At 41.0% G+C, this 15,734-nt stretch overlaps 1 protein-coding gene across 1 annotated transcript in view; it reads left to right on the top strand.

Moving 5' to 3' along the window:
* Wdfy2 (WD repeat and FYVE domain containing 2) overlaps positions 1-15,734 on the top strand; it is a 151,984-nt gene that overhangs the window by 66,370 nt on the left and 69,880 nt on the right. The window contains exon 3 of the mRNA XM_052732983.1: positions 8,390-8,463. Coding sequence (XP_052588943.1) covers positions 8,390-8,463 — 74 coding nt within the window. The remainder of the gene's footprint in view (positions 1-8,389; positions 8,464-15,734) is intronic.

Here is a 15,734-nt window from a genome sequence, read left to right as displayed (position 1 = left end):
GGTGGATGTTCTGTTCCTTGGTTGCTGTTAACCACTCTGGGTCTTATCCTAGTGTGGCCGTGGGGTCCCTGATAGGGAGTGTTTCTGTGACCAGTTGTCACAAAGGACTGGAGTTGAGATAGAAGGAAAGGCTGGAAGGGGTGACAGGAAAGAACTAGGGGGACTTTGGGTATGGATCAAGAGTCAGAGTCCCTAGGGGAAAGAGAAGAGCTGGACATAGGGGCTTCTGTGGGCAGGCTACAGCAGGACCGAGAGAATGAGTGGAGGGACCAGAATAGAGGTCAAGAAGGGTAGTAATGGTTGCCTCCCAGAGTCCAGCCTAGAGTGGCCACTGGAGTGCCTTGTAGGGAGTGTGGCCACTGGAGTCCCTTGTAGAGAGTGGTTCTGCTGGTCAGCAGGTGTTATAAAGGAGTGGAAATGAGCTAGAAATGCTGAAAGGGCAACAAATGCATCATTAGGGATACAGTGGTTTTCACTGATTTTCAAATTAGCTTAGAGGCTGTCAAAATGACTCTAGAATTTTCTGCTAGATAGGTGGCAGCCACAAAGCTGACCTGATTTTCAACCCATTTTCTATGAAGAAGAAACTTTTTTAGGTTCTGTGCTTTACCTGTTTTGGTTCTAGCAGACACAATTATAGGTTATAGGCCTGCCAGTTTAGCTCCCTCCCCCTACTGGCATTAACTATTAAGCTGTGGTAGGAATGATATTTTAGGAGCATGGGGAAAAAAAAGAAAATTCTGATCTTCCCCCCACCCCCCACCCCACCCCGCCGGCTTTAAGTAAAATAACCAGTCTTTTCTCTGGTCTTGCCTGTTCATCAGACTTGACATATGGTTACTAAGAAGAGGCAAGGAGTGGCTGTAACTGAGCAGGGAGTTACAGCTCCCCGTGTTGTGCAGAACAGGCAGCGGAAACCCCTGGGCAGTATGACATGGGTACTAAGTAAACACCCGTGGAATGATGGCATCTAATAATAGATGTGATTTCCCAAGGGCATGAGCTCTGCTTCTCTAATAGTGGTATGTGGCTTTGAGAAGTAAGACTTTAGATATTTGTACAGTCTTCTAAAGGGAATTAAAACTGGCCTCCTTAGATCCGTAGATGGTTTTCAGTGTCACCTGACCAATTATTGGAATTATGCTATCAGGTTCTGCCCCAAGCGACCGGCCCAGAATCTGCGTTGTAGTAAAATCTCCAGGTGATTTCAATGTGTATTAAAGCTGCGTCTATGATCTTGTAACATTATTGCTTATGTGTTACTGAGCAATATGTATATGTTTAAATGAACCCAGATGAAGACTTGTGCATATACAGTATTGATTTATAAATATGTAAATCAAGCTAGTCAAACGTAACGTATCTACTGTATATAGGCCAATGATGGGTGCCAGGGATTTGCAGATGAAGAAGGTTAATAGAGCAAGGAGATCTCTGAAATTTTTCATTCTTGTATGCTTTCAGTATCACACACAGGTTAAAGGGGGGGAAAAGGCCATGTATATAGTCTCCATAGTCATCAGTAATTAGCTTTTATTGTCATAATGAAACCCATTACATTATATAATCACTTTAAAATAAGTGGAAAAAACAGAATTTGGCTTTTATGTTCTTGGAATCTTACAAATTCAGGGCACATAGGAACTAACTGCTTAGCAAGTATTTCAGCTTTGTTCAACTTGAGTAAGAGTCATTTCACATAAGGAAATAAGCTATAATTGATCATAGAGGACCTGAAGTGGTCCTTCTAATGAACTGTTCTGCAAACTTACCTTTTGAGTATTGAGAGAGAGAGAGAGAGAGAGAGAGAGAGAGAGAGAGAGAGAGAGAATTACTTAGTATTATCCCTAATTAATGTTGAAGTGGTATTGTTTACAAAATAAGTGAAAAAGAAAGAAAACCAAGTGAATGGCTATGGAATGTATGCTACAAGGCAGCTGTGACCATGTTGTGTGTTTATACTAGCACATAATGAGTAATATTCCGAATGCAGAAAGCAGCTTCTTGACTTTGTCCTTCGGACTACTTTCAAAATAGAGTAAATATTGTGTTTGGCAGGAGAGTAGATGTTCTGTACCTTTAGTAAGAAGTGGAAGTTCAGCACCAGAAAGTGGGGAGGAGGTAGTGGGTGAGAAGAGTGGTGGAGGCTGAGTTCGATGCTGACAACTAGCAAGGCAGTGTGTGACATGCTGAGTGACCTAGGGGAGTGACAAGCAGGTGAGTGATGAACAGCAGATGCATCGTTGTAATCCCAGCCGCTGTCCTTGCTGGTGTCCTCATTCTCTTCTCTAAGCCGTTCCTTCACCTGGAGGAAGAAAGCCAAGAGAATCCAGCCGTGTGTAATTAAGGTTGTTTTTCCTGAATCCATCTGGCTTTCCCAGGTTAGCACTTTGACTAGGAAATGCTGGTCTTGGTCCTGGCAGGCCCCTAGAACTGGCAACATTAAAGCCAAGAGCTTCTAGGCATTTGTGCATGGAGATGCAGTAGGAGCTGATGGCAGAGAAGGAAGGATGAGCCAGGCAGGGGACACTCTGGTTCCTGAGGGTACAGAAGCCCAGATGGTGATGCTGAAAGGCTGCCTTCCTCATCCTCCTAGTCCACCCAGAATCCTGGAAGGGTTCTGCCTGTGAGACCAAGACAAGCCCTCTTTGCTACCACGTGCACCACATGTGCTTATAGTTCCCTGGCTGTAGTTGCAAGTATGTGGCTAGCCTACCTGTCACAGCCTCCTGGATCTCTGTGACCCTTAAAGAGAAGGGCTGACTTAGGGTCCCTGTTGGTGTCACTGTGGTGTTAAGCTGAATGTGGTCTCGGAGGAGTGAAGCCATGGAAACAGGGAATCCTTTCTTCAGTTTCTTCAGACAGTTCAGCTACGTGCAATGTCCAGAGGATGGGGTGGTAAATATGGCGTTTGGTTCCCGCACTCCTGATGCTCACACCGAGTGAAGAAGGCAGGTACTAGATGAGCACTGCCTACAATTCACTGAGGATGACATCTTGAGAAGTAAAGTGATAAGGACCTTGTCACTGGCATTCCCTGAAGAAAGTCTGCTTAAACTTTTCGCAGCAGAATTTTTGCATATATCTGTGCTGGGAATCGGATCCAGGGCCATGAGCCTGCCTACTAAACACACTCTGTTACTGAACTCTGTCGCCAGTGCCTCTGCAGAGAGTTTAGGGTGACTGTCGCCTTGTTTGAAGTTTCCTGTAAACCAGCTGATATTGTGGGCAAAAGAGAAATTGGAACAAATATTCTTTCACTCTTCCCTGGCGTCTCCATGCTGTTGCTACTGATTGCTGTGGCCCTGTCAGCTTACAGGCTACTAAGCTGGGACCTTCTACCCAAGTTTGTTAACTGCAGAGGGACCTTCCTCAGGGCCCAGGATTGAGTTCATTGCCCCCATCCATGTGTCTAATGGGTACTGTTTCAACCATCACATTCTCATTATACTGCAGACAAAATAGCACGTGAAAGTCACGGCTATCCATGGTTGACATACTTTAGATTTACTTTACTGACTAGATTTGTCACTCGTGGGCTTAAGACAGAAGAGAGACAGGGAGGAAACTGAAGTGTCAGCCGGGGCAGCAGGTGGTGGAGATGGTTGTGTGAGAGGATTGGGTGTCACAGTTGGGCCCTTGGCGCTAACTTCTCCTTTGGGAAGAGAGGACAGGTAAACCCCCTGGGCTGCCAGAGGTATAGTAACTAGAAGGTTGAGGGGTGCAAGCCTCAGGCAGGGCCACTGTGGGGTCTCTTTTCAGGACAGGCAGGTGGAATTTACGTTAGCTCCTGAGCATTTATGACTTTGTCCCCGAAACAAAACAGGAGACTGGTTTTTTTTCCCCAAAGATAATTACAAATACAAAGATGGGCACAGCTTACAAATCACTGAGATTAGCTGGGCGGCAGTGGCGCACACCTTTAATCCCAGCACTCGGAGGCAGAGCCAGGTGGATCTCTGTGAGTTCGAGGACAGCCTGGTCTACAGAGTGAGATCCAGGACAGGCACCAAAACGACAAAGAGAAACCCTGTCTCGAAAAACCACAAATCAATCAATCAATCAATCACTGAGATAACTTGTTTTGTTGTCTGTCCCAACTCTTGTGTTGGCTCTTGGGTGTGAGGTTGTGGCCAGGCCACACAGATTTTACACAGGTACAGCCACCAAACCATCTGCTCTGTTAACAAATGTGAGAACTTGAGCCCTTATTGAAACACTGATTTTGAACCATCTGTTTTCCCAGATCTATTCAAGGCCAAGTTGAGAGCGAGCCTGATTGTGATGGGTGGCTTGAGACTTCACCTAAGTTCTGAACTGTGCACTTGTATCTGCTCTACATAAGCACCTTTATTCTACATAAAGTCTACATAAATGCCTCATGTTACACTTACATGGGCATCAATGTGAAATTCTCTGTGGCTATTTTTTTTTAAGGGAATAAGAGTTTATTTTGGAGCCATTTTGAGTGACCATGGCCCAGGAGTGTAGATTTAGGTTACCCCAAACTCCATGTTCTATTGTGGAAGCAGTTTGATGAAGGTTTATAGTTTTTCAGATCAAAGTCACAAATCAAGCCAAGTTTACAACACATTGGTGGGTACATCAGAGAGGCAGGCACAGTGAAATGGGGGAAGCTTTTCTGTAGCCCAAGATGCTCTCTGAAGCTAGTGGTCTGCTAAGTTAGTAGAGTCCAAAAGACTTTTATCTATTAGTCACAGGGTGTTAGTTCTGACACACATGGGCAAGGAATGGCTGTCCCAGGGGCTAGAACTTGCCCAAGATAAGGAGTCACTGTACTGTTGTCAACCCACCCACACACATTTTTAAATTTGTAAAAGATAAATATTGTTCAATTTTTAAATGCTGGCTAATTATACTATAGAACATTTTAGATGCTAATTAAGTCAAGAAACACCAGTACTTAAGGTATAAACCATGATGATGTTGTTCCTGGAGATTGATGTCCTTTGTATAATTTGCATAAGAAGAGTAAACTCAAATCTTTGGGTATTCCTAGTTAGAATAAAGGAATTAAAGTTTAAATTAGAAACTATTTTTTTTGTTTTAGCTAAATCACACTGGATAATAAGAATGTGTGTGTGTGTGTGTGTGTGTGTGTGTGTGTGTGTGTGTGTGTGTGTGTAAAGACAATGGAAAATCTTGACTCTTTCAAACATTAGTTTTTTGTTGTTGTTGTTGTTGTTGTTGTTTGTTTTTTTGTTTTTTTTGAGACAGGGTTTTTTTGTGTATCCTTGGCTGGCCTGGAACTCAAGACCAGGCTGACCTCAAACTCACAAAGCTCCACCTGCCTCTGCCTTCAGGGAATGAAGGTGTGCACTACCACCACCCGCTCAAACATTAGTTTTAAATAATTTGGGGCTTAGGGTAAGCAAACAGTCCTAACAAAAAGGCAAGATGAAATAAAAGGACATAATATCTTCATTTGTAGCTTCATTAAAACCAAGATTAGTATTACTTTGTCATTTGAAATCTACCAGATAGAATACTAGATATCATAAGAATTTTTTCAAATCTAATCACAAAATATTTAAGAAGCATAAACAGATAAGTGTTTAGTTTCTCAGGGTACTCCATTATCAGTGGCGTTGAAGATGAGTACATCCAGAATTTTCCACATCCACATGAATTTGTTCTTAGATGATGTGAGACATTTCCTGCCTCCCAGGAGTGAGTTAGAAGTGCCTGGACAGTCGTGAGCTTTAAGTCAGAAAGGAGTCTCTGAGGTGATGTTCTTTTCTTTCAGTTGATGAAATCACCTGGTGTTTTATCCTTTGAACTTTAGTTTTCATAAATAAAGTAGGGAGGCTCTGAAAGGAGCTCAGGAAGGGGAAACCACTGTCAGATTATATTGTATGAAAGTCTTACATTAAACATTTTATATATATATATATATATGTATATATATATTTATATTAAGAGTATTTTGAAGAAATCATTCATCGAATTTTATATCACTCATTATATAACAGGATAAAAATTTATTTAACTATATATTTAGAATCTGTTTTAGAAGGAAATCCTTATCTAAATTTATGAATATGAATTTATGAATATAACATTCAATTTTATAGCTTAATAAAATCTTATGACTTTAACGAATGTTGTTTTATATAAACAATTAGCATTTAAAGCTATTATGTAATAGATTTTAAGATGTTTAGGGTACCCAGATGTATAAAGTATTATGTATTCATTAGGCCTTAAAATATGATCACAATATTGAAATTTAAATCTGTACACATACTTTAATTGGATATACCAAAAATCTAATAATAATAATTTTATAATACAACTAACATGAATTTTAAAAAAAGGAACTGAAGTGGCCATAGTTTGTTAAAAAAAATCTTTCTGACACAAATAACATGAAATTAGGTGCACTCGGTTTAGGAAAGAAAAGGGTAGAAAATTTATCTCTCTCTTTTTTTTTAAGATAAGAGAAAGGTTTAATACAAAGGATCAAAGGTAAAGTTAGTCATATGAAGGTTTTCCCTGTCTCTAGATGGCTGAGGGGACTGTTATTTTACTGTGCTCCACCTGCATTCTAGGAGTTAACTTGGTGGTCAAAACCTGTGCCAAGTCTTGTCTGGCCACCCTTCCTTATCAAGCCAGTTAAAAGAGTCAAAACTGGGAAGCAGAAAAAGGAGATTTATGTGGTCACATTGAGAATGTGTTGGGGGAAGCAAATAGATCCAGCAAAGCCCTGGACTCCATCTTTAGGGTCCTTCAGGTAAGATCAAAGTTTAACTAGAGGGCCAAGGATACACACACTCCCCAAGCAGTCCTGGTCAAAGTGCGGCCATGCCCACTGTTGTCTGATGAGTCTTTCTTTTTACTCTCATCCTGTAAGGTGGTTTGACAAGTTGTTAGTACTGTGTACAAGGGGTGCAGTAAAGAAACCACCGAAATGGCTGCTCCACTGCAGACTTCCAGTTGTGCAGTGACAGTGAGAGACCCTTGTCAAGGCAATGTATGATGCAGAGGAGTAGAGGATGACAACTGGACATTTGAATGGGACATGCCAAATGGCCTCTGGATGTGTGAACATAAGCACACCCACCTGCACACCTGTAACATACACATGCACACATTCTAATAAGATAAAATAAAATGATGAATTTGGCAGTTCTGTTTTTATAAGGGAGTGGAGAAAATACTGTCATTCTGCTAAAGGAACATAGCAGTTTAATGACTCCTGATGACATATTGCTATAGCCATAGGTCAGTGCATCTCTCAACCTCCATTAGAGAAGCTGCTTCTTGCAGTAGATGGCAGTTAATACAGAGACCCAGAAGTGGACAACATGCAGAGAGAGAGAGAGACTTTAAAAGGATTTTTTTTATTCTTAATACCACCACACAATGAAATAACTCCTACGTTAGTTTTCTGGGGCTGTAAGAAAGTACTACAAAATGAGTCCCTTCAACAGCAGGACTGTCTGTATTGTCTCCCAGTTCTGGAGGCTGAGATCTCAGGGGGTCCTGCACAACTTTGGCGGCTTCTGAGGGCTGTGAGGGAGCCTGAGCTTTGCTGCTCTCGGCTTCTGGTGGCTTCCAGGTCTCACCCTTAGCTCTGACTGCACCTCACATGCTGTTCTTGTGTGCGTGTCTGTGTCTGAATTCTGCTCTTCCAAAGACATCAGTGATGCTGAATAAGGGCTTCTCCCTACTTCAGTGTGCTGCATCTTTGCTATTAACCTACAACTCACCCACAAATAAAATCACCGGATTCTTACCACCACAGGCCTATATGGTTTATTTGCATTTAAACTGAGGTCTCTTTTAACTTCATACAGAAGAAAATGACTCCACAGTTATTTTCAACTAGTGAGTTCCAGTAATCTCTTGAACACTCAGGGTAAAATCCCCCTGGTAGTTAATTTGCCTCACATAAATTCTGAACCAACACACTTTTCTGCATTGGTGTGTGTATTTGAATGTCTGGCAGTGAAGGGTAAAATCTTTCTATTTTCTCTCCAGCTCAGAAAACATTGCTTACTCCTGTTTAAATTGGGATTTGAGTGGGATTAAGAGAGTAAGGGTCAAAGTTTGCATAGCACAAAGTAGAGTCAGTCTTCTAGACAAGCAAATTTAGATCCAGTATGGCTAGCACAAGCTAAGACTCCAGCCTTTAGGACTTGCCACATTTGAGAATGTCTTGCTTGTATATTCATTAAAAGGGCAACTTAAAAACTAGGCGTTTAGCTGTGAAATTGCTGTTTTTACTTTGTTATGGGTGTGGTTTAAATGAGCTGTTTCAGGAGGCAGTGGGGTGAACCTAGCCACACACTTAGCTCATTAGACACCCCTGAATCAATAAGAATCATTGTTTTGTTAATTTCATCAACATGTTCATTTCTTTCAGCTCCATGTTCATGCATGTCTTTTAACCCGGAAACAAGAAGACTGTCCATAGGTCTAGACAATGGTACAATCTCAGTAAGTACAAATAAGTAAGATTTCCAGTTGAAATACTTGCCCTCTTGTGGAGTGTTATGAACTGCGCTAACAAGTTATCTAATAGCTTTTTCAAGTAAACAGTCATTTTCTGGCTAAGCGAGTGCATGGAGCACAGTAAGTTATGGTGAGGGGGAGGTGCTGTGTAGGGCGAGGCTGTCTTTACTTATGTGCTGTGGCTCAGCGTGCCCTGCCGCTTTGCTGGTTGCTAGGCTATGGACCTTAGCAGGCAAACACTGTAGCTGTGTGCATCTGCATCATTGAGAGAGAACGAAGATCCCGAACTTGCTGAACTGTGATACTGAACTTGGACCGCTGCACCATCTGAGTGTTAGTGACAGTCACATAAGGGAAATGCTTTCTCTTCCATCTGCACGGCTGATCTTGTGTTCTGATACTCTCTGTTCTCTTGGCTTTTTCTTGTTGTTTCAACTCTCTTGTAATAGGAATAGAATGCTGTAAACTTGAATGAGTTTGTTAAGATCAAGATTTTAGATCTAGATCCAGGTAAATATTAGAGCCGTTGGTTATAGATCTTGAGAGAACTGAAGTGCATAGGGCTTGGAAGTTTAGGTATTATCTTTATCGTCTTACTTACTGACTCTCATCTAGTATATTGACTGGTAGCAAATGTGATCTGTCCATTTCTTCATTGAATAAGTTATCCAAGCTGAGTGTGGTGGCACATACCTTTAATCCCAGCACTCAGGAAGCAGAGGTGGGTGGATCTCTGAGTTCAAGACCGGCCTGGTCCACAGAACAAGTTCCAGGACAGCAAGGGCTACATAGAGAAACCTTGTTTAGAAAAAACAAAACAAAAAATTATCCAGTGTCCTGAGCAAGAGAAGCTCTGCTTTGGTACGTGTGAAATGAAAGGTCCTACATTGAAATGCTGTGAACCTTGTAACTCCAGGTACTAGGCAGGTGGTGGTAGTTCAGGCAAAGCTTAAAAGATGGAAGATACTGTGATCAAGCGCAGCATGGATGACAGAGTAAGATATGCTCGAGAAGGGGGTGAGGAGGAGGGAGATGGGGAGGAAGAGATGAGGAGGAAGGGGAGCAGAGATGTTGACAGAACTGGGGATAGGAAGAGAAGGGATAGACTTGCCCTGTAAACCACCACACTATGGTATGAGACATCAAAGAATCTAAGAACCTGTCCTTCCAGGTAGGTGAAGGTCAATATCAGACTATACAATCATATTTTATTTAATAGCTTGACTTAAAATGTATACATAGTAGAAGATAAGACTATGCCTACAGTCTTACCTCAGCCCTTACAAGCATTAGAGGTGTGTTTGGATACTTCTTAATCTCAAAGTAGTTGTTTAATGGCCTTTGGGAAATATTAATAGTATTACTAAACATAATCAGCTTATCAGCAGTATTTATGGGACTTTTCTAATGCCCGTTACTTAGTAGGATTTTGAGATTGCATTTGTAGTTCTATAAGCTTCTCCTTAGAAAAGCAGAGATTATATACTGATCCTCGTTCACTTTAAGGAGAGCCACTTTTTAAAGGAGGGGTGAGTATAGGATAGGTTATTTTACTGTTTGTTATTTTTATCTTACGCGTAAGTGTATTTTTCTTACATGTATGTATGTTCGTGTGTGCCTGATGCCTGCAGAGGCCAGAAGAGAGCATCAGATTACTTATAAGAGGTTGTCAGCTGCTGTGTGCATGCTGGGAACTGATCCCGGGCCATCTTTAAGAGCAACAAGTACTACAAGAGATCTTGACTGCTGAACCATCTCTCTAATGTCAGTTATTTTTAAAAGATATAAGAAATAACTGGACTGCTTAGTGAACTGGGAAGGTTCATTATAAAGGAAAAGAAAAGATGAGCTGAGATCCATGTGTTGCCTACCAGTTCGTTGAATTATATGTAGAACATTCACCATCTCTGCAGAGTCTTGGATCTGTGTTACATATAGTGGTTCTTTGTACATTTGAAATCAGTGCAGATGGTTAATTGGCATGGACAAGTTATGGACAGATGTAGCTGTTTATTCTATAGAGGAAGGGAAACCACAGAACCATTAGTCCTCTTATTAAATGGAACTTCCAGGTAACAGGAGCATCAGTCAGGGACAGGGCTCTTCTGCTTCTCTGGTTATTTACTACATTGTCAAGATGCCAGACTACCTTCCTCTAAAGGACTGAGGGCGCTGGCTTGTGTGAGAACTTCCTTAAAAGTACCTCCTTTGTCTCAATGAGGAAAATTAACTGCTCATCCTACTGATTCATGTCTGAAGCCTTATAAAATTCTCATATATTAGGGAAAGATATATTGAGAGACCAGAATGTTTAAGATTCTGGCTTCTCATTGCTGTAATAATAGATTCCTTGCTACAGAAAATGCTTAGAATCTTGTCAGTTCAGTAGTATGTGTACTCTCTAGACACAAGAAATCCTTTTCTGAGACTATGTGTCCAAATAATGATTAAATTCTAAATCAAGGGAAGGATAAAGTCAGAAAGTAGATCCTTGTTTTACTGAACCAGTCCCATTGTCACTGCACAGTGGGTCGAGATGGAGAAGGAAGATCAGATCCTGTTTGACCACCGGACCAAGTGTGGACAGGCAGCAAGAGAAGCGGGACGCTTGGGAGATATGAGCAGAGGGAAGGATTGGGGCAGTTGCGAAGCAGAGGGGAAAGACAGACGCATCCCTTGGTTGTGGGAGGTAGACAAGGAAAGCCTTGTATTCTTTCTCCTGAAGTGACAACTGACAGAGAAGCTGCAGGTGGGGAGGCTGTCTTCACCTGTCCCTTTTGCTCTTTCTTTTCAAATAGCCCGGAACCCTGTTCACCACGTTGGGCTGCAAAGCTCTAACCATCTTTTAAGATGTTGTTCAGATGTTATATTTCACATTTATTTTAGATGTTGTTTCATGCAGATTGTTTCTGGACCCCAATAATTAGAATTAATCACCTGTAATGCTTAGGAAGCTTGCTATGTTGTTGCCTACTTTGTTTTCATTTCATTAAATGATTTTTTTTTTTTAAAAAAAATCTATCTCTTCTATCAAAGAATTGAGTATTAAGGACTTGACCAGTCTTTTTTAAATGTTTTTATTCTTTGACAACATCATGCAGTATATTTTGATCTTATTCATCCCCTGTCCCCTACTGGTCCTAGATCCTCCCCCACTTCCCTGTCTACCCAGCTTCACCCCCTCCCCACCCCAATCAACAAGTTCATTTTGTGTGGGCTGACTGTTCCTGAGCATGGGGCCTGCCCTCAAATGTGCTTAAGATACTGAGTGTGACACCATTAAAGAAAACTGGCCTTCCCTCTCCCAGCAGCAATCAAATGTCAGTAGGTTCTCATCATGCCACCTTCTATATATATATTCTTATATCCATTCTGTCAGTTCTGTTTCTCTAGAGAACCTTGACTAAGACACCCCCTCAAATATGGTGGAAAGTATTCAGGTGGAGAGAGGGAATCTTCTTCCGTATTAGGGATCTAGCTCCTTAACATAGGCTAACTATTCAGCCTCAGTCCAAGGCTTGCACAGTATTCACCAGTCCTCTCTCCTCAATGGTTGATTTCCTTTTAAATCCTTTTTTTTTGGGGGGGGGTACTTGGTTACCTCCTTGCTTGTTTTCTTTTAGTTGTGTGCCTAAATACTTGCCTTCTTACCTTTATCTACTTAAACATCCAGCTCCCACCAAGTCTCTATACTATGACCTCAGTCCATCACCTCCCACTCTTCTGTGACCTCGCCACCTGTCAACATCAGAATCACCACTACTACACTGCTATACACACACACACACACACACACACACACACACACACACACACACACACACACGTTGTTAGTTTTTAATCATAAATGCGTTTCAATCCAATTAACCACAGAGGTTAGGTACCTAGTAAGGGGTCGGAGGGGGTGGAGGATCTTCCAAGGGAAGGGAAATGGAGGATAGTGTTATAAAAAGATAAAGGGGAACTAGAATAGGAAGGTTAATGGGGGAGAAGGATGGGGCAGGTTAAAGGAGGGATGCGGGGAGGAAAACACTACTAAAGGTCTTGAATAGATGCTTCCTGTAGTAGTTAGGACTCTCTAGAGGAACAGAACTGATGAATGAATATACTGGTAAAATTAATATATATTCATATATTCACATATATATGGATTTATTAGAGTGACTTATAAGTTATGATCCCAACTGTTCCAATAATGGCTGTCTCCCAATGGAAGGTCCAAGAATCTAGTAGTTGTTTAGTCCACAAGGCTGGGCGTCTTAGTTGGTCTTCAGTATATGCTGGAATCCTGAAGAAGTAGGCTGTAATGGCAGTGAAGGCATGGACTTGCCAGCAAGAGCAAGGGCAAGCAAAGAGCAAGCTCTTCTTCCAGGTCAGTAGTTCTCAACCTTCTAATGCTGTGGCCCTTTAATACAGTTCCTCATGTTGTGGTGACCCCCCAACCATAAAATTACTTTCTTTGTTACTTCATAACTGTGTTTTTGCTACTGTTATGATTCATAATGTAAATATCTGTTTTTTTTCTTTCAGTCTTTTGGGGTCATGACCCACATGTTGAGAATCACTGTTTCATGTTCTTTATATAGACTGCCACCAGAAGGTGACCCAGATTTAAGGTGGGTCTTCCCACCTCAAAAGATCCAGATTTAGGGTGTATCTTCCCACTTCAAAATGATTCAATCAAGAAAAACCCTTCACAGCTATACCTAGCTGCTTGGGTTTTAGTTAATTTCAGATGTAGTCAAGTTGATAACCAAAAATAGCCATCACATGTGGATAATTCATAATTGATGGGGAGGAAGTGTCAACACAGAAGTAGTTTTTACTGAAGGATTTTTCACCAGTCCTACTGAATAATGGTTATAGGATAGTCATATGTATATGTTTATCTATATAAAAATGTATCTTCCTCACCAAACTGTTATAAAGTCAACATTCTTATTAATATTTTATTAAGATGAATTCCTGTCTTTAAAGAGTTTTTAAACAAGTCCTGTTTTTAAAAATACATGGTTTAGCTGGGCGGTGGTGGCGCACACCTTTAATCCCAGCACCCGGGAGGCAGAGCCAGTCGGATCTCTGTGAGTTCGAGGCCAGCCTGGGCTACCAAGTGAGTTCCAGGAAAGGTGCAAAGCTACACAGAGAAACCCTATCTCGGAAAAAAAAAAAAAAAGGTTTAAAAATTACACTTATTTATGTATTTATTTTGTGGGGATGTTTGCTCCATAGCATGAGTTTGGAGATCAGTGGACACCATGTGGGAGTTAGTTCTTTCTCCCTACTATATGGGTCCTGAGGATCAAACTCAAGTTATCAGGCTTGGCGGCAAGTGCCTTTACCCCCAAGCCATCTTTCTGTCCCTCAAACAAGTTCTCAAAACAATATCAAAATGCCCTTGGATCAGATGCGGTGTCATGCACTTGTAATCACAGCATTTGGGAAATGGAAGTGGTATTATAACCAGTAGTTCAGGGTTACCCTTGTCGACATAGTGAATTAGAGACCAGCTGCGGCTCTGTATGATCTTTCTCAAAAGCAAACAAACAGTCAAAACAAAAACCAACCAAAAAACACCTGAAGGTTAAGCATACATATGTTAGAGGAAGTTTGGCTCAGACAGGAAGAAAGAATTAATCTATATTATTGTTATTACCGTGTAAAAATAAATGTAATTGATTATATATGGATTTGTGGTTTGGGTCATGGTTTTCCTATGTGTGTGTGTACATACATACCTGCACATGTATACATTGTGTATGGAGATCAAAGGTTAAGGTCACATGCCTTCCTTAGTCACTCTCCACCTTAAGTTTTGAGACAGGGTCCCTCCCTGAACCTGGAGCTCACCAATTAGAGTAGACTGGCTGGCCATCAAGCCCCAGGGACCCTCTTGTCTCTGCCTCTCTAGTGCTGGGATTTTGTGTGTGTGCTGTAACACCTGCCCTATTTTTTTCTTGATGGGCATTGGTATCAAACTAGTTCCTCATGCTTGCATGCCAAGTACTAACTGAGCCATCTCCCTGGCCCTATCATATTCTTTTTTTTTTTTTTTTTTTTTTTTTTTTTTTTTTTTTTTTGGTTTTTCGAGACAGGGTTTCTCTGTGTAGATTTGCGCCTTTTCCTGGAACTCACTTGGTAGCCCAGGCTGGCCTCGAACTCACAGAGATCCGCCTGGCTCTGCCTCCCGAGTGCTGGGATTAAAGGCGTGCGCCACCACCGCCCGGCTTTTTTTTTTTTTTTTGGAGACAGGGTTTCTCTGTGTAGCTTTGCGCCTTTCCTGGATCTCGCTCTGTAGACCAGGCTGGCCTCGAACTCACAGAGATCTGCCTGGCTCTGCCTCCCAAGTGCTGGGATTAAAGGCGTGCACCACCACCGCCCAGCGACCCTATCATATTCTTACTGCATATATTTTTATTAGTTGGCATAGGTTAAGGAAATAAAGGAGTAAGAACTAGAAGTTTATCAAATATATCCCCTGTATAAGACACTAAGCATTGCCACGCTGCTTCATCCGTACTTCACTGTGGGTCGGTTGGTTTTTTTGGTCTTTTAATGGGTTTTGGGTCTGGGATAATTTTCATTGATTAGGGGGGTTGGTTACAAGTTGTTGTCAAGGGTTAGGAAAAAGGCTAAGCAAAGGAGATTAGATTTAAGGTTCTTATTAAAAAAAAAAAAGAAAGAAAGAAAAGAAAAATGTAAATACTTTACATTGGATTGGATTGTTTTATATTGTATACAAATTATATATATTGAAATTGATATTGTTAGAAAATGTTATATATATTTTTCTAATTGTACCGTTCATCTAACAATGTAATGCAATTTTCTGATCCTTGAATGTTATTACCAACTATTAGGATATAAAGAAATGAAAGTTAGTAGTTAGATATTATAATAGAACTTGTAGTTATATTAGGTATGTTTTCAAGATTGAGTAGATATATTTTAGATAGACAGGTTATCTTCAAACCCTTCAGAGATCTACAGAATATGGCATTTAAAATGTTTTAATAACTTAGAAAATTTTTCTTTTTTGTTATGACTATGAGACATGTCGGCTCCTGGCAGTACCAATCTACTTCAGAGAAAAAATGGGCATTGAAGAAACTGCATATGGAGTTAACTTTCATTGTGGCAAAAGTTAGCCACTGGACAACAAAGTATCCTCGAATCAACAGGACAAAATGGACAAACAGGACATAAAACAAAGGATTACTGATTCTTGCCAAAACAAGTGTGGTTATGGCTTTATCAAA

The sequence above is a fragment of the Peromyscus californicus genome, unplaced genomic scaffold (assembly GCF_007827085.1).
Source record: "Peromyscus californicus insignis strain IS unplaced genomic scaffold, ASM782708v3 Scaffold_12__1_contigs__length_115047231, whole genome shotgun sequence".
In the NCBI taxonomy this organism is placed as follows: Eukaryota; Metazoa; Chordata; class Mammalia; order Rodentia; family Cricetidae; genus Peromyscus; species Peromyscus californicus.
Note: the sequence above shows the minus strand (reverse complement) of the source record. Positions and strands in the feature narration are given on the sequence as shown.